Genomic DNA, 18,856 nt, shown 5'->3' with positions numbered 1-18,856 from the left:
GCTGCAAAAAACACAAAACCAGAAAAGGTTAGCATACTTTCCAGTACCAGTCATAAAGGAAAAAGAACTGCTAGACCAAGCGCAATACCCGCATCTCGGATATCCCTAAGGTTAGACGCAAACATACACTTCTCGACATCATACTTCTTGTCGACAGAAGTCAGTCAAAGGAATCCCACCTGCTCGGCAAGGCTCAGGTAGGGCAGGTCATTGCAGCCCAGGGGAACATCCTCCCAGTCGAGCCCCACTCCCCACGACAGGTCAGTCTCTTTCTTCAACTCTGCCACAAGAAAACTCTCTACCCAGCCATTTATTGAATCCTTGTAGCCCGTGAAGAGAGATAGCCCTCCACGGGGGGCAAAGTAGTAAAAATTTTGGATCGCCTTAACAAGACGGAAGAAAGTAACGAATAGACACGCCGTGGGCGTAAAACCCCAGCTCAAGCAGATAGATTCGAAGCAACACATGAACAAAATGGAATTTGGAGACAGCATCCGGGGGGATATCCCGAAGTACCGAAAAACCTCGACAAAGAAAGGGGTAAACGGGAAAGTCAGGCCGAGGTCTCGTTGCTTAAGGAAAAAGACTATACTACGACCCTTTTGGGGATCATCAAACCAGGAGGGGAAGGATTTGGAAGAACTATTCTCTCATTCTGGAGGGGAGCTCGAATAAAATAAAGCGGAGTATCTAAATACCTCCGAGAAATGAACTTAGTTATGGAAGAAGGAGTGATGCATGATTTAAGATCAAAAACTTCGGGAAGTTTAGGACCTTCCATGGAGGAATAAGAAAGCGTACCTGAAACACAGTAAAGATGGATAAGCAGAAGAAGGCAAAGGAGAACAGAGAGCAGAAGAGAAGCAAGCTTTCCGAGAAGATAGAGAGAATTCGAAATGTGAAACAATAAAGAGCCGAAAAGATGTTTTGAACAGTTTTGCCCTTTGGCGGCGCGGTCATGATGACTCTCGGTATTTACTCCCTCATCAGCCAGACAATAACTGACGAGAAGGTAAAGGGGCAATTGATGACCGCTGGATTTCTCCACCCCGGCCTGGGGCCAAGCCCATGATATCAGCCCAGTACTTAGAGGTCCTCAAGTCTTCCTTATGGTCCATGCCCAACCCGCCAGTCCGCCAACCTTGAAGACCAAACTCCCACCAATCTCTCCGGGTAGGCCGGCTTAGCTCTTCCGGCCCGATGGACAGATCCTCTCCGGGCCTAGTCTTAACCTCATCCTCCGGCCCAGCCCAGAACTAGGAAGGAGTTCAGCTCCTTCGCCTTGTGGGACCATCCGCATGCGCACCCGGGGAGAATCAGGGGCCGTTAAGCATGGGACAGAGATCTGATTTCCTCGTATGCCCGTATCAACGCAGCAGGAATAGGTGGTTGAATGATACACGTTCTGTTAATACGTCACTAGCAAACAAAAGAAAACATATAAAAAGAGACATATAAAAGGAGAAATACTCTCCTCTAGGTCTAAATTTTTCCAGTTCTACAGAACCCATTGTAAAAACCCTATTTTCTGGATCTTAGATCATCAAATATAATTTATTATTTTTATCGTCATTATTAATATATGATTTTTTTTAATTTTTAACTTTTTGATATAATAAATATAATTTATTATATTGATCGTTATTAATCTTTTAATTTTTAAAATTTTTTAATATAATATATTATTAATATTATAATAAAAATTTTATTATATTTTATTATTAAAAATATTTTTTATATTTTTTATTTTAATAATAAATAGAAAGTTAAAAATATATTTATAACTACTCTAAAAAAAATGTTTAGATAAGAAAATAAATTGTTGGCTATATATATATATATATAAGTCTATATGTAAAACTTTTTTATTATTTCAAATAGTGTTAATTTATGGGAGACTTATAATTTAGTCTCTGGATATTATTATTATTAACAAGTCAGTCCCTATATTTTTAGAAACCTATTAAAAGGTCCTTATGTTTTCTTTTTATTAACGAAATATTCCTTACATCCTCTTTCCCGTTAAAATTAGATCAAGGAGGATAGAGAAATTTTTAAAATTCAATTTTATCCTCAAATAAAACTTTTTATTTAGTCCTTGGATATTACTATTATTAACAAGTCAGTCCCTACATTTTCAAAAATCTATTAAAACGTTTTTATCTTTTTTCATATCTATTAAAACGTTATTATCTTTTTTCATATCTATTAAAACGTTCTTATCGTTTCTTTCCGTCAATAAAATAGTCCCTATCTTTTCTCATATATATTAAAATGTCATTATCGTTTCTTTCCGTCAACGAAATAGTTCCTCCTTATTATTTCTTTCCGTCAACGAAATCGTCACTCCCTATATTTTCAGAAATATATTAAAACGTCCTTATCTTTTCTCATATCTATTAAAACATCCTTATCGTTTCTTTTTGTTAATGAAATAGTCCATATCTTTTCTCACATTTATTAAAACGTACTTATAATTTCTTTCCATCAACGAAATAGTCAATATCTTTTCTCACATATATTAAAACATCCTTATCATTTCTTTCCGTCAATGAAATAGTTCCTCCTCCTCCTTCTCCTCCTCCTCAAAAAAGAAGAAAAAGATGATGATGAAGAAGAAGAAGAAGAAGAAGAAGAAGAAGAAGAAGAAGAAGAAGAAGAAGAAGAAGAAGAAGCTGAAGAAGAAAAGGAAGGAGGAGGGACTATTATATATTTTTTTGAAATTATATTTAATATAATTTAATTAATAATATTATATATTTTTATTTTTTAATGTGAATAAATATATATAATCTATTAAAATTATTATAAAAAATATTAATTATAATAAAGTATAAAATAATTAAAAAATTAATAGAACTAATTATATAAAATATTATTAAACTAAAATTTTATTTTATTCAAATAATTTATACAAAAAATAAATAGATATAAATAATTAAAGTATAACAAAAAATAAAATAGTTTGTTTGATACTCTAATCAATCGTTGCAAACTTTACAATTAAGTTATTAAACTTGAATTATTGTAATCTATTATTATAATAATTGTGATAATTTCAGACTCTTCGCTTTCTACAACTGTAATTTTCAAATGTTGTAATAATTTTAGATTTTTTACATTTGACAAAAATATAACCTTCCTTCATCCATTATATATAAATCCCACTGACACAATATTTATTCTATATAATTTTTCGGAAAGCTCTATCTTTTTTTCTTTTTCAAATAGCTCATATTTTGATTTTTTTTTTATTTAACTGTACAATACTTGCCGGTCAACTAGACTTTTTAGATAGATAAAAGTTGGACGAAAGTCATTCAAATATTAAATTTTTTTATTCAAATGATTGTCTTCTACTATTATTTTTTTCGTAATATGACAATAAATTGCATATTTAATAAATAATTTTTTTATGTTTTTTGAATTTTAAGAGATAAAATAAGATATTATAATTTATTTTTCATCATCAATAATTCTAAATTCGAAATTTAGATGTATAAGAGAAAATATTTTATTTTTTTAAAACAGAGTGAATTCATATAAAAAATATATTATTTTATAAAAATTTTATATTATTTTATAAAATAACTTTACATTATTTTATATAATTAAAATATAAAATATTTTAATATTCGCCCAATACCTAGAAAATGACTAATTTATAAATAATGAAAAATATTTTAATTGATTTTAAGAATTATAGGATCAATTAATAAATTTTTTAATAACCTAGAGACCTAATAGTAATTCTCTCTTATTTAATATCACTTAATTTTTTATATATTAATTTTAAATAATATATATTTTTATTTTTTTAATATTACAGTTATATAAGATAAATTGTTTAATTATACTTTTTTAGGATTGAGGGGAGGGGCGGGGCGGGAATCACTCCCCATACTCTCATTGTTGAGACTTGGATGGGGGCGAGAGATTCCCCTTCCGGGAGCAAGATTGAGCCATTTTCACCATGTAATTTTTTTTCTTTTTTCTTTTTAATTTTATGAATGTAAAAATATATATTAAAAAATAAATTATATACTATAAATATAAAATTTAAATATAATATTTGATAATATATAAATAATAGGACCAGTTAAGATCACTGCGTTTACAAGATTTAGAAAAGTTTCATGAACATCACCGTCTAGTCTGACCAGACAGCAGAAGGCTTGACCTATGAGATATAAAGATCAGAGCAACACCTCTGACCCTATCAAAGTTCGGAACGGATGGACAGACTTCTTCAAGTCTAGATATTAGATGCAAGCCTGATCAATCATAAGTGATCAAGGGAGACCCATCTCAATACAATCTAGGTAACCCGAGCATGACCTAATAAAACTAGGGAAAGACGCTGACCTCTAACATGTTGAACATCTCCTTAGTATATCGCCGAGGTCATAAATGCACATGCAGTAAAATGGAATGATGTGACGGACACGATAAACGAAGTATGAACCAGCTGGTTTCGCATTTATTAGCCAACTGTCCATCATTAATAAGCTATCTGACATACCTGCAAGAAGACACCTCAGTCTAGTCTGATGGGATATAACACTAGGATTGTCAGAATGATCAGGGATATATATACCACTGATTTAACCCAGATGAGGGATTAGAGACTCTCTCTCCAACACTCACAGAAACTCTCAGACACATCCTCTCTTTTTCTCTTTGAAACTTTCTCTTTATCTTCTCTTCTCTATTTTATTTCTCTTTACATCTCTTTCCATTAAGGTATCACTCTAAAAGTTTTAGATCTGAATTGAACATCGGAGGGTCTCTACCGGGGCATCCCAGTAGACTCCTGACCATTTTCTTATATTTTATAGGCCCCTTCCTCAATATCGAGCATGGAGGGACCCATATGAAATCTCAAAGGCATGCACTCCTCATTAAACCAATCATAGCTTATTGATTTGTCCATCGAATCAAACCATAGTTCAGGTGTCCGCATCTAGTGACCCCAGCAGATCTCAATTTATCAATTGGCACTGTCTGTGGAAAGGAAGGAGACTTTTCTGTCTGCAGCGTTTCCAAACAAAACCTATTGAGATCTGCATGGCAAACCAAGAAAAGCTAAATAACAATAACATGAGAGATTAGAAGGAAGAGAGATGGTGAAAAGACTAGGGAACCACCAAATAAATCTAACAGTCACGCGATAAAAGCCCAATAGAAGAAGTCGTGGGAGAAAAGTGACGTACACTATTTGACTAAGCTGTATAGTTGCTTCTCTAGATCAAAGTATTTTGGTTATCATTACTAGCTACGTAAGTCAAATTCTAGATGAAAATTTTTATGTCTACTCAAACACAAGCATTATAGTATTTTAGCTTAGCATAAAAATTTTATTGTTGATTGAAATCAACATGAATATTCATGAGAAAAGAAATTTACATATTTAAACAAACTACATTATGAATTGAAATTTTTTTGAAGAAATTCATACATGAAAATATTATTTATTAGACTCTGTGGATCGTATATTATTAGTCAAATTTAATATTTACATTTACTTGAAATATGAAGCTAAATGTCTTGTGCTACATATTATTTATTGATAAACACTATTGAATTCACAGCATGTATTCTTGTTACGTAAGCATGTATTCTTGTTACGTATGCATTGGGCAAACTTTTATTTGGCAAATAAACTTTTAAAACAAAATGAGGGCCAATAAGCCATGAGCCTAAACCCCTCGATAATTATTTCCTTCATTTAATGGTGCTTGTTAGAGAACCAATAATGATGAGGGCATATTTCTCAAAGGGAAATGCATCGAAAACTGTCCATAATGGTTTTATAAGATTAAATTCGCTCCTCCAACTATCATAAATAACCCTCGAAGAAGCAAAATAACATCTAATAACATATAAATAACAGAGTCTGTTAAGATCACGACACGTGTAAATAGGATTTAGAAGGGTTCCCATGAACCTCATCGTGTGGTCTGATCGAGTAGCAGAAAGCCTGACCAATGAGATATAAAGATCAGAGCAACACCCTTGACCCTATCAAAGCCCAAAGCGGACGAGAAGAGTTCTTTAAGGCCTAATATTGGATGCAAGCCCAACCAATCATAAGTGATCAGAGGAGACCTACCTCAATATAGACTGGGTAATCCGAGCATGACCTAATAAAACTAGGGAAAGACGCTGGCCTCCAATATGCTAGATGCCTTCTCAATATATCATCAAGGTCATAAATATGTATGCGATAAAATGGACTGACGTAGCGCACACGATAGATAGGATATGGACTGGTCGCATTTATTAATCCACCACCCATAATTAATAAGCCATATGATACATCTGTAAGAGGACACCTCAGTCCAGTCCGATGGGACATGACACAATGGGTGTCAGAATGATCAAGAATATATATACTACTGATCTAATCCAAAGGAGGGATCATACTCTCTCTCCGACACTCACACAGAAACTCTCAGACACATCCTTCCTTTTTCTCTGTGGAGCTTCTTCTTTCTCTTCTCTTCTCTTCTCTATTTTATTTTTCTTTGCATCTCTTTCCATTAAGGCATCACTTTAAAAGTTCTAGATCTGACTTGAACGTTGAAGGGTCTCCACTGGAAACTTGACCATTTTCCTATATTTTGCAGGCCCCTTCCTCGTGATCGAGCATGGAAGGATCCATATGAAATCTCAAAGGCATCTACTCTTTATTAAACCAATTATAGCTCATTGATCTGCCCATTGAATCAAACTACAATCTAGATGTTCACATCTAATGACCCCACCAAATCTTAGTTCTCAATATTAAATTAAATTTGAGTTACTATCCCTTGACTTGTGTATTAACCTCCTCATAACTCGTGGATTTCTAATTCCTAATTCTCAAAAGTCTATCTCTTTCATCTCAACCTTATATTCAAAACCCACTAACATGAAGAATAAATCATTCATATTCAAATTCCATCCAACCTTCTCATCAGTCCAGCAAAATTGAGTTTAGGAACAAATATTTATTGATGCTTTGATTTCTTTCACGCATCAATTGCTAGGTAAAATCTTGATACAGATATTTCTTTCAAGTATCAACTCCTAGTTGAATATTTTAATACTTTGATAAAAGGATTTTGAGAGGGTCAGATAGAAATACTTAACATTTGTTGAATAAATGGTTAATATTTTTGTATTCACATACAATGGTATCAAGCTCATAATAGATAAAATTTGCTTTGAAACTTAGTAAGATATTTCACTTCCATATAAGATAACAAATTCTAAAAATAAAAAGATATGAGCATATCAATTCCATTGACTAAAAGTTGACATCCGAGGCTATCATTTTCATAATTAGTAAGAACAGAGCAGGAATGAGAGAGTGTCTGAGTTTGAGTGATAATAAAGAGTAGAGATGAAACATAATTTTTATTCTAACTTGATAGGTGAACAAGTTAACCGAAACTCTGTAAAAAAAAATTACTAAGAGTTTCTTGTTATCTAAACTAAGGTTTAGGAGGTTGTGTATTACAAATTGAAATTTAAAGACGTTACAATAGGTGATATTTACCCTATTAAGAGAATGTTTAACTTAGTTTATGAAATTTAGCTTATAAACATTAAGTGTTTATAGTACTTACAGAGTAAATTTGAGAGGTCTCAGGTTCTATTCTCTTAAATTCGGGACTCACAAAACTTATTTTTTAGTGTTTCAAGTATTTAAAAAAAATTAATGAATGAAAAATATATTTTTATTTAGAAAAATTAAATTATATTAAGAAAAAATTTATTTGTTTCTTAATAGATAAATTATTTTTAATATTTTGAAAATCTTATTAATATTTATGTATATGAATTTATTAAAATATTTTATTTTAAAATTAAATTATAAAAAATAAATTATTTTATTAGAAAATATTTTTTAAAAAATATTTTATATTTTTATATAAAATAATATAAAATATTTTTTAAATATAAATTATTTTTCACTAACAATTAAGTAAAATCTTAATTTAGTGTCTCATTATAAAAATAATTAAACTTTATGGAAATTGTAAATTAATATTATAAATTTACCTAAAATAGTAATTATTTATAAAGATATATTAAATTAACAGATATTGGTTTTTCAAATGTATAAATATATATTTTTATAAATTAATTTAATAAAACTATTTAAATGAATAATATCATTATTAATTAAATATAATATTGTGAATTATTTGAAAATTCACAAAAATTATAGACTTTAGTTTTTTTAAATTTTTTTTAAAAAAATCATGTTGGGAATTTTTTATTAATATCGTGTATTCTCTATAATATAATTGATTATGAAAAATAAATTTATTTTATTAAAAATTTTCAATAAAATATAAAACTTTTATCAAGTTTATTTAGTTTTTAACAAAATAATTCAAACAAAATTACCACTAAAAATCACCTAAATTATATTGTTAAAATAAATACAGTCTTCCCTTTTATTTTTTTTCAATCATGCTTTTTCTACGACGCGTACATGAAGGAGAAGGGTGGTGCGATGGGGCTCAGTTCCGGGAAGCTATACCACCAAGCTACGCGGCGTAGGCGCCAGCATTGACTTGATTGCCAAGAATGTTGTTGACTTGATTGCCAAGAATGTTATTGACTTGATTGATTGCCAAGAATTTTATTGATTTGATTGCCAAGAATTTTCCAAATCGACAGCCTGAGTCGGGAGAAAATCCAATTTCCAGGCAGGAAGAGGAAAGGAAGAGGAATCTAAATACTATAAAACAGGTACTTGAAAAAACCCTAAATTACTTCAATAAATCCTGCTTCTTCTTCCTCTTTTTTATTTTTCAATCTCTGTTCTATTGTCATATTCTCATTGAAAAGATTTTCAATGGATACTGATTTGAAGAAATTAGAATACCTGTCACTGTTATCCCATGTTTCTTCCGAGCTCCAAACCCACCTAGGATTTGCAGACAAAGTGTTAGCCGAATTCGTCATAGAATTGGGCCGTACTTGTGATTCTTTCCCGGAATTCGATTCCAAACTAAAGGAAAACGGGGCTGAATTGCCTGATTACTTGGTCCAAAATCTCATTAAGATCATTCATGCCTTTCTTCCGCTTCCGAAGTTGGATAAGAAATTTCGGGAGAAGGGCTTCATCGGTGGTGGAATGGGGGAACCGGAGCGTCGTGTGTACAGGGGTAGAGTTTCCAGAGTGATGGATAGGGGATGTTTTGTTGTGTTGGATGAATTTAATGGAAAGGAGGGTTTGATTCATGAATCGGATTTTGATGGGAGTAACAAGGATCTACGGATTGGGGAGGAGGTTTATGTAAAAGTTGTTTCTGAGTCAACTGGGAAAAAAAGGTTGAGGCTTTCCATGAAGGATGCTGATCAGGATACCGGTAAGGATTTGGATTTGTTGAAGAAAGCCAAGGGCAATAATGCTGATTTTATTAGTTGGTTAACAGAAAGACCCATGACTGGGACTGGTGTTTCTGGAATTAAGTTGAGTTCAGAAGAGAAGGACAGAGCTGATGCATTTTTATCACAAAGGACGGTAAAAAGGATGAGAATGAGCTCCCCAGACAAGTATGAATTGAATCAGTTGATTGCTTCAGGTGTTTCGAGTGGGAGAGAGTTTCCTAGGTGTGATGATCAGGAGGATGATTCAGAGGCTGAGGAGGGGATTGAGATAGAGCTGAATGAGGATGAACCGGCCTTTTTGCGAGGGAGAACTAGACATAGTAATGGTGTCGATACGTCACCTGTGAAGATATTTAAGAACCTAGAAGGATCAATGAGTCGTGCAGCCGTACTTCAATCTGCACTCATAAAGGAGCAGAGAGAAGTGCGGGAAGAGAATATGAGGAGGATGCTCGATTGGATACCTAAGGATCTTAATCGTGCTTGGGAAGACCCAATGCCTGAGACTGGGGATAGGCATTTCGCGCAGGAGCTGAGGAGTGTTGGCTCATCTGCATATAACATACCAGAGTGGAAGAAGGATACCTTTGGGAAATCATTCACTTTTGATCAAAGGACAAAGTTATCCATCCAGGAACAGAGACAATGCTTGCCAATTTACAGGTTGAAGGAGGAATTAGTCAAGGCTGTGATTGACAACCAGGTTCTAATTGTTATTGGTGAGACTGGGTCAGGGAAGACTACACAGATAACCCAGTATCTTGCAGAGGCTGGTTACACAGCAAGTGGGAATATTATCTGCACTCAGCCACGTAGGGTAGCTGCAATTTCCGTGGCAAAGAGGGTAGCTGAAGAGTTTGGTTGTCGTTTAGGAGAGGAAATCGGTTATGCTATTCGTTTTGAGGATTGCACTGGACCTACTACTGTGATCAAATACTTGACTGATGGTTTATTTCTCAGGGAGTTTTTGATTGACAATAATCTATCTCGGTACTCAGTCATTATGCTTGATGAGGCTCATGAGAGGACAATTTATACTGATGTTCTTCTTGGCCTACTGAAGCAACTTCTACAAAGGAGATCAGATCTCCGTTTGATTGTAACATCTGCCACACTGGATGCAGAAAAATTTTCTGGCTATTTCTTTAACTGCAATATTTTCACTATTCCTGGAAGATCTTTTCCTGTGGAGATACTGTATACCAAACAGCCAGAAAGTGATTACCTTGATACAGCTCTTACAACAGTTCTACAAATACACTTGACAGAACCTGAAGGAGACATTCTTCTCTTCTTGACAGGTCAGGAAGAAATAGATTGTGCATGTGAGTCTCTTGATACGAGGATGAAAGGGCTGGGTAAAAATGTTCCAGAGTTGATTATCTTGCCTGTATATAGTGCACTTCCTGGTGAAGTGCAATCAAGGATATTTGAACCAGCTCCAACAGGGAAGAGGAAAGTGGTAGTGGCAACCAATATTGCTGAGGCCTCTTTGACTATTGACGGAATTTTCTATGTCATTGATCCTGGATTTATGAAACAAAATATTTATAATTCAAAATTAGGGGTTGAATCTCTGATTATAACCCCTATTTCACAAGCATCAGCCAAGCAACGAGCTGGGCGTGCTGGGCGTACTGGTCCAGGAAAGTGCTACCGTCTCTACACCGAGAGTGCATTTCATACTGAGATGACCCCTACTACAACTCCAGAAATCCAAAGAGTTAACCTTGCAGAAACCATGCTCACCCTGATAGCCATGGGAATTAGAGATCCATTCTCTTTTGATTTTATGGATAGGCCTTCATCCCCAGCCCTCATTTCTGCCATGGAACAATTGTATAGTCTAGGTTGTCTGGATGAAGAGGGGCTTCTGACCAAACCAGGGAGACTAATGTCAGAATTTCCTCTTGATCCACCATTATCTAAAATGTTGTTGGCTAGTGTTGATCTTGGGTGCAGTGACGAGATTTTGACTATTATTGCTATGGTCCAAACTGGTAACATCTTCTACAGGCCTAGGGAAAAACAAGCTCAAGCCGATCAGAAGAGGGCTAACCTTTTCTATCCAGAAGGAGATCATCTGACTTTACTTGGTGTTTATGATGCCTGGAAAGCAAAAGGATTTTCAGGGCCTTGGTGTTCTGAGAATTTTGTTCAGTTTCGATCATTGAGGAGGGCACAGGATGTTAGAAAACAACTTCTAACCATCATGGATAAGTATAAGCTGGATGTTGTGAGCACTGGAAAGGATTTTAAGAAGATAAGGAAAGCAATTACTGCTGGATTCTTTTTCCATACAGCTAGAAAGGATCCACAAGGGGGTTATCGGAGTCTAGTTAACAATCAGATTGTTTATATCCACCCAAGTAGTGCTCTTTTCCACAGACAACCAGACTGGGTCATCTATCACGAGGCAGTAATGACCACAAAGGAGTACATGCGTGAGATAACTGTTATTGACCCGAAATGGCTTGTAGAACTTGCACCAAGATTCTTCAAAGCTTCAGATCCAATGAAGATGAGAAAGCGCAAATGTCTAGAGCACATTGAACCACTTTATGACAGACATGAAACTAATTCTTGGCACTTCAGTAGACGGCGTGCTTAGTACATGCTTTAGCTATTTTAAGTATACTGGTTTTTGGAATGCTGTAAAATTTTTATTTTGGTTTTTTACTAATCTCTCTCTTAATTTGGTCATTCAGATGTTTAGGAATATACATCTCAACTCAACTAAGCTGCAGTGTGAAACAGGCTTGGCTTGATTATAATCCTTTTTCTTCATATTTTTTCGCAGTGGATCCATGTCAGAGAGATGGAACTGTATCCTGCCGTCTTCCTATATGTAAGCTGAAATTTCATATTGATAATACCTTGATGATATATGAGAAATTTCTTCAGATATTCTGAACTGGATACTTTTACTGCTTATGTCTTAACTTCATTTTCTATTTTGTTTCTTTTTTTTTTTTCCTTTTGATCCTTAAGTTAGTCTTTTTAGCACTTTAACCTGCAAAGCAAGTACTTAGTATATTTTAGATTATTTTATGTGAAATCTTGTATTCTTCCTCTCATTATTTGCATATTACTTCGAAAACAAAAATCATTAGCTTATTGCTTATTGAACTAAAATTTGGTTGCATTTAGCTATCTGTCTATCATGAGTTGAAGTTTTTTGAGTATCAAATATTATTACCATGATGTATAGCATGAACATTCAGAGTTAATTCTGGTGCACAACTCTATTGTGTGAAGCAATGAAAAATGCTGTTGCCATTATAATATATTATTCAATTTCCTGGTTTGGATTCATCAATCACTGGTGTAAGGCATCCTGTTTAAATAAATTCATTCCATTAGTCTGCTTCTATCACTCTTGACTCTTGAGTCTGCCATAATTATTAGCTATAATGGTTATGATGCATTTTTGCACGCATGGATATAAAAATGTCTGATTTTTTTTATGTCCATGTCAATGTTAAGCATTTCCTTTTGAGCTTGCTGACTATTCCATTTGCTTTGCTAACACTGAAAGCAAATATTCAGGCATGTTTTTGTTTACTGATTCCATAGAAAACTTCTAAGCCTTAAAAAAGTTTATAGGAGCATTGCATCTCAGCACATTACAAACCATGTGTATGCTTTGCTTTGATAGTTCAATGGGATTCAAGATCAACATGGTCCATTTATTTTATATTAGTAGGGGAATAGCAAAGTTTGCAGAAATGGATTTTTAATGACATTTATTAGTCTTCACCTGTTCCTTACCTAACTTTGTATTTGCCAAGTGGCAGATTGCAGAGCTGAATGTCAGCAATCTTTGAAGAAGAAAGCAAGCTGATGAATCAACATCATTTCTACCATAGCCTTTGAGCAATCCTTCCCTTTTTCGTGTTTTTGTCTTCTTTCCTATTATAATATGCCATTTGCTTTGTGTGTTTGATTTCTCCTATGCACTTGAATTTAACATGTTATAAGTTATAGAAAGTAAATATGTTAATATAGGAAGTAAATATTGATAGATGGGTCAGTTGCTTAATCCTAGGGATTGTATAATCATAGACTTGATTTTCCTTCCTATTTAGATACCCTCTCTCATGTATAAATAGATTGTAATCTCTATTGTGAAATACAACAAATATTATCCTTCTACATGGTATCAGAGCCTTTCTCGTAGAGATTTAATTTTTCTCTCCCGTCAAAGTTTTTTTTTTTAAGAAAAAAAAAAAAATTTTTTTTTGGAGACTTAGGGCTCTGTTTATTTGAGTTACCCATAACGGGTAATATTTGGATCTCACCATCGCTGGAGTCGCCACATCGTTCCCTTGTCAGATCTGAGGTTTATTTGCCGTTCGGGTTTTGGGGAGGTGTTTTTATCGGTACTGTTCATCGGACTGTTCACGGTACTGTTCATCGGTACTGTTCACTAGTACTGTTCATCAACACTGTTCATCAACACTGTTCATCGGTACTGTTCACGTGGTACTGTTCACGCCGGGTACTGTTTTCTGATTCTGTGTTTCTTTTGTTGCTGTCGTTTTGGGTTTGTTGTCATGGTTGAAGTGAAAACCACCACCGTAACTGATGTGATTCCTATGATGACTAAAATCACGGAACACAAATTGAATGGATCTTCTAATCAAGGAATTTTGATATCTGCAGATGAGTATGCACAATTCGTCCAATACCAGGCATCTCTAAAATCCTCTAATTCCTCCTCTATCACTGCAATTGCCGAGTCAGGTAACTCTACTACATGTCTTGTATCTTCATCCTCAAAATGGGTTATTGATTCTGGTGCTACCGATCATATGTCAGGTAATTCTACCCTTTTGTCCAATCTTGAGTCTCGTACATCGCCTTCTTATGTTACTCTTGCTGATGGCACTAAATCTTCTGTCATTGGTTCTGGTCATGTCAACTTAACCCCTTCTCTTTCTGTATCCTCTGTGTTATGTCTCCCTAAGTTCGCATTTAATTTGCTTTCCGTTAGCAAACTCACTCGTGCATTGAATTGTTGTGTCTCATTTTTTCCTGATCACTGTGTTTTTCAGGATCTTTCGACGAAGCAGATTATTGGTAGAGGGAGTGAGTCAGAGGGTCTTTACGTCTTGGATCAACAACTACCTCGATCTCCTCGATCTCTGGTATGCTCCACTCGTTTAACACCTTTTGATGTTCATTGTCGTTTGGGGCATCCTTCTCTCTCAGTTTTAAAGAAGTTATATCCACAGTTTCATTCTTTGTCTACTCTAGATTGTGAATCTTGTCAATTTGCCAAACATCATCGTTTACCTACACTGCCTCGAGTCAATAAACGGGCTTCGTCCCCCTTTGAGTTAGTACATTCAGATGTTTGGGGTCCTTGTCCTGTTGTGTCTAAGTCTGGCTTTAAGTATTTTGTTACTTTTGTCGATGATTTCTCTCGTACTACTTGGTTATTTTTAATGAAGAGTCGTTCAGAATTATTTTCTGTTTTTTGTGCATTTTATGCTGAAATCCAAACCCAATTCAATACTTCCATCCGTATATTGCAAAGTGATAATGCTAAAGAGTATCTCTCTGGGGAATTTCAATCTTATTTGTTACAAAAAGGGATTCTTCATCAGTCATCTTGTGTTGCCACTCCTTCACAAAATGGAGTTGCTGAAAGAAAAAATCGACATCTTCTTGAAGTAGCCAGAGCTCTCTTATTCCAAATGAAGGTACCTAAATGTTTTTGGGCTGATGCTGTATCCACTGCTTGTTTTTTGATCAATCGCATGCCTTCCTCCATCCTTCATGGTGATATCCCTTATAACATTTTGTTTCCCACTAAATCTTTGTTTCCTATTGAGCCACGTATGTTTGGTTGTACATGTTTTGTTCGTGATGTTCGTCCACAGGTTACTAAATTGGATCCTAAATCACTCAAATGTGTCTTCCTTGGCTACTCTCGACGTCAGAAAGGGTATCGTTGTTTTTCTCCTGATCTGAATCGGTATCTTGTGTCTGCGGATGTAACATTCTTTGAGTCCACTCCATTTTTTCCGCCATCATCTGTTTATAACACCGAGGGGGAGGAAGATGACCTCTTGTTATACACTGTTCGCTCTTTGTCTCCTCAGACTACTCCTACACCTTTCGCTCATGTGCCAGGTCGCCCTCCCATCTTTCATGTGTATTCCAGACGCTTAGAGGACTCTGACTCCGTTCCGCTACCTGCTTCTTCGTCGACAGATCCTGCTCCCACTGATCCTTCACCGTCTGATTTGGATTTGCCCATTGCTCTTCGCAAAGGTAAACGTACTTGCACTTATCCTATTTCATCTTGTGTCTCTTATGATCAATTATCCTCCTCTTCTCGTTGTTTTGTCACTGCTTTAGATTCTATTTCAATTCCCAAAACTGTTATTGAGGCTTTGTCCCATCCTGGTTGGCGTGCTGCAATGGAAGAGGAAATGATGGCCCTTGACACTAATGGTACTTGGGAGTTGATGTCCTTGCCCCCAGGAAAGCGGGCTATTGGGTGCAAATGGGTGTTTGCAGTAAAAGTAAACCCTGATGGATCTATTGCTCGCCTCAAGGCCCGTTTAGTGGCCAAAGGTTATGCACAAACTTATGGAGTTGACTATTCTGATACATTCTCTCCAGTTGCCAAGCTCGCATCTGTCCGATTGTTTATTTCCTTGGCGGCTACTCATGATTGGCCCTTGCATCAACTGGATATTAAAAATGCTTTTCTTCATGGTAATCTTCAGGAGGAGGTTTATATTGAGCAACCACCTGGTTTTGTTGCTCAGGGGGAGTCAGGTAAGGTTTGTAGACTTCGAAAATCCCTTTATGGCTTGAAACAGAGTCCTCGAGCATGGTTTGGCAGGTTTAGTGAGGTGGTCCAACAGTTTGGAATGAAGATGAGTAAGTGTGATCACTCAGTGTTTTATAGAAATTCTGATAGTGGAGTAATTCTGCTTGTAGTATATGTGGATGATATCGTTATTACAGGAAGTGACATTGCTGGCATCACATTCTTAAAAGAATTTCTTAAAACACAGTTTCATACAAAGGATTTGGGTTCCTTGAAATATTTCTTGGGAATTGAAGTTATGCGGTGTAAGAAAGGCATCTTCTTATCTCAAAGAAAATATGTTCTTGATTTGTTGGCAGAAACAGGAAAATTGGGTGCTAAGCCTTGTAGTACCCCAATGACCCCTAACCTTCAACTTACCACAGAAGACAGTGAGCCATTTGCAGATCCTGGAAGGTACAGAAAATTAGTTGGTAAGCTGAATTATTTGACTGTGACTCGTCCTGATATTGCATATTCAGTGAGTGTGGTAAGTCAGTTTATGTCCTCTCCTACTGTTGCCCAGTGGGATGCTCTGGGACAGATTCTTTGTTACCTTAAAGGGGCCCCAGGGCGAGGCCTATTCTATGGTAACCATGGACACTCAAATATTGAATGCTTTTCTGATGCTGATTGGGCAGGCTCGAAAGTTGATAGGAGGTCAACTACTGGGTATTGTGTTTTTGTGGGAGGTAACTTGGTCTCATGGAAAAGTAAGAAGCAAAATGTGGTCTCCCGTTCTAGTGCTGAATCTGAATATCGAGCCATGGCACAAGCCGTTTGTGAAATCTTGTGGGTACATCAACTGTTGGAAGAAGTTGGGTTTTCAAATTCGGTGCCTGCTAAGTTGTGGTGTGATAATCAAGCAGCTATCCACATTGCCTCCAATCCAGTATTTCACGAGAGGACCAAACACATCGAGATTGATTGTCATTTTGTTCGTGAAAAGGTTCAACAAAAGATAATATCAACAGAACATATCCGAACTGGAGAACAATTAGGAGATATTTTCACTAAAGCTCTAAATGGGACTCGAGTCGATTATATATGTAACAAGTTGGGCATGATTAACATTTATGATCCAACTTGAGGGGGAGTGTTATAAGTTATAGAAAGTAAATATGTTAATATAGGAAGTAAATATTGATAGATGGGTCAGTTGCTTAATCCTAGGGATTGTATAATCATAGACTTGATTTTCCTTCCTATTTAGATACCCTCTCTCATGTATAAATAGATTGTAATCTCTATTGTGAAATACAACAAATATTATCCTTCTACATAACAGAATTTGGCCTGGATTGTAGGAAATTAAGCCGTCACTTAATGGACCGAATAAAGCAAGTTCTTGCTTATTGAAGAGGTAAATTCTTTTTATGTCCATTTATATTAAGGGACTGGTGCTTTCAGACTTTCAGCATGTGATTTGTAATTGTAAAACAGATTCTCTGTCACTGGAGAAGTATAACCTTTGAAGTAAGACTGGAATGTTCTATAGGAGAAAGGAGTCTGCTTTCATGGCATTTGGAAATAAGATCGTCAAGGGGATGACTTTGTCTTTCGAGTAATTCTATATTTGATGGTTTTGTGATATATGCATGCGTTCTATGTTTCATGTAATTCTTTTCTTTTTTTTTAGTTATTGCTTCAGTTGATAAATTCTATGTGTCATGTAACATGTGCTGCCTAGAATAATTAATAAACATAAATTTCCTATAATTTTCCAGTAATGGGTCAGATCAATGATGTTCTCTCTCTTTTTTTTTTTTTTAGACGAAATGATGTTCTCCAATGAATATAAATGTTGAATGGGTAATTGGCAAATATTGTCCAGCTAGTGATCAAGAATCAATGGAAGGCTCTTGGTAATTGGCTAATTACTTTCAGTTTGATTTAAGATTTGCACCTGTGGTTGTTGGGTAGATAGATCAGCAATAACTTGCTTGAAATGTTGATATTTGGCAGTCACGAGAATAAGCCCTGAAGTGGAGCTTAGTGGTTGGAAATGTTCTTCAACCTTCTGATCAGATTAAGCAGATTGTGTTTATTTATAGATTCATGGGTCATTTTAATTGTTAATGGCTAACTAGAATCAGGTTCTGTTCAGCAGCAATGTTTTAAATTAGTGTTTACTGTTATGAGAGGTCTTTTAGTTTTTGGCTGACTGCAATTAGAATAGCTAATAATTACTATACAAGCTAATAACTACTAAACAAGATAGTCTTGCTGAACAGAATCTTAGTGTTTGTATTTTAGTGGTTTGTAGTGTTTGGTATTTGACAAAAATCTCTCTATTTTATTTTATTTCTGCTATTTAAGATCAGGAATATTTATATCTAATATTTGATTATTTATTCATGTTATTCAAAGTTTTTAATCCAATATTCTTTGGAATAATAAAATGTTCGATTCTATTATTATTATTATTTTAAATGTAATATTTGAGTATTGATCTTGAAATGGTCATGTTTTTGTGTTTGGTACTAAGAAAAGGCTTTTATATATTATTTTTTGAATTTTTCAAATCATTTTTTGAAGAACCATGAGTTGTAAGTTTAATAGAGAAAAACCTTTCCTAAAATAAAGATGAAAAAAAAAAAAAAAGAACATAGTGCTATGAATTTAAGGGGATTT

At 34.9% G+C, this 18,856-nt stretch overlaps 1 protein-coding gene across 10 annotated transcripts; it reads left to right on the top strand.

Moving 5' to 3' along the window:
* The first annotated feature begins 8,460 nt into the window (after positions 1–8,460).
* Positions 8,461–18,621, top strand: LOC110613838 (probable pre-mRNA-splicing factor ATP-dependent RNA helicase DEAH5). 10 transcript variants are annotated; one of them, XM_021755186.2, is made up of 5 exons: positions 8,755–12,241; positions 17,530–17,585; positions 17,666–17,786; positions 17,996–18,087; positions 18,188–18,575. In XM_021755186.2, exon 1 carries the CDS (start codon positions 8,855–8,857, stop codon positions 12,002–12,004), a length of 3,150 nt encoding a protein of 1,049 aa, XP_021610878.1. In that variant the 5' UTR covers positions 8,755–8,854; the 3' UTR covers positions 12,005–12,241; positions 17,530–17,585; positions 17,666–17,786; positions 17,996–18,087; positions 18,188–18,575. The 10 variants fall into 10 exon arrangements, 5 of the variants coding, with proteins under 5 accessions (XP_021610878.1, XP_021610879.1, XP_043811942.1 ...); XR_006350480.1 differs by lacking the exons at positions 17,530–17,585; positions 17,666–17,786 and adding an exon at positions 8,461–8,748 and having other exon boundaries at positions 12,194–12,241; positions 18,188–18,621; XR_006350478.1 differs by lacking the exons at positions 17,996–18,087; positions 18,188–18,575 and adding an exon at positions 8,461–8,748 and having other exon boundaries at positions 12,194–12,241; positions 17,666–17,959.
* Positions 18,622–18,856: the final 235 nt, after the last annotated feature.

This window comes from Manihot esculenta, chromosome 4 (assembly GCF_001659605.2).
Source record: "Manihot esculenta cultivar AM560-2 chromosome 4, M.esculenta_v8, whole genome shotgun sequence".
Classification (NCBI taxonomy): Eukaryota; Viridiplantae; Streptophyta; class Magnoliopsida; order Malpighiales; family Euphorbiaceae; genus Manihot; species Manihot esculenta.
The sequence above is the reverse complement of the archived record's forward strand: the minus strand, read 5'-3'. Positions and strand labels throughout refer to the sequence as shown.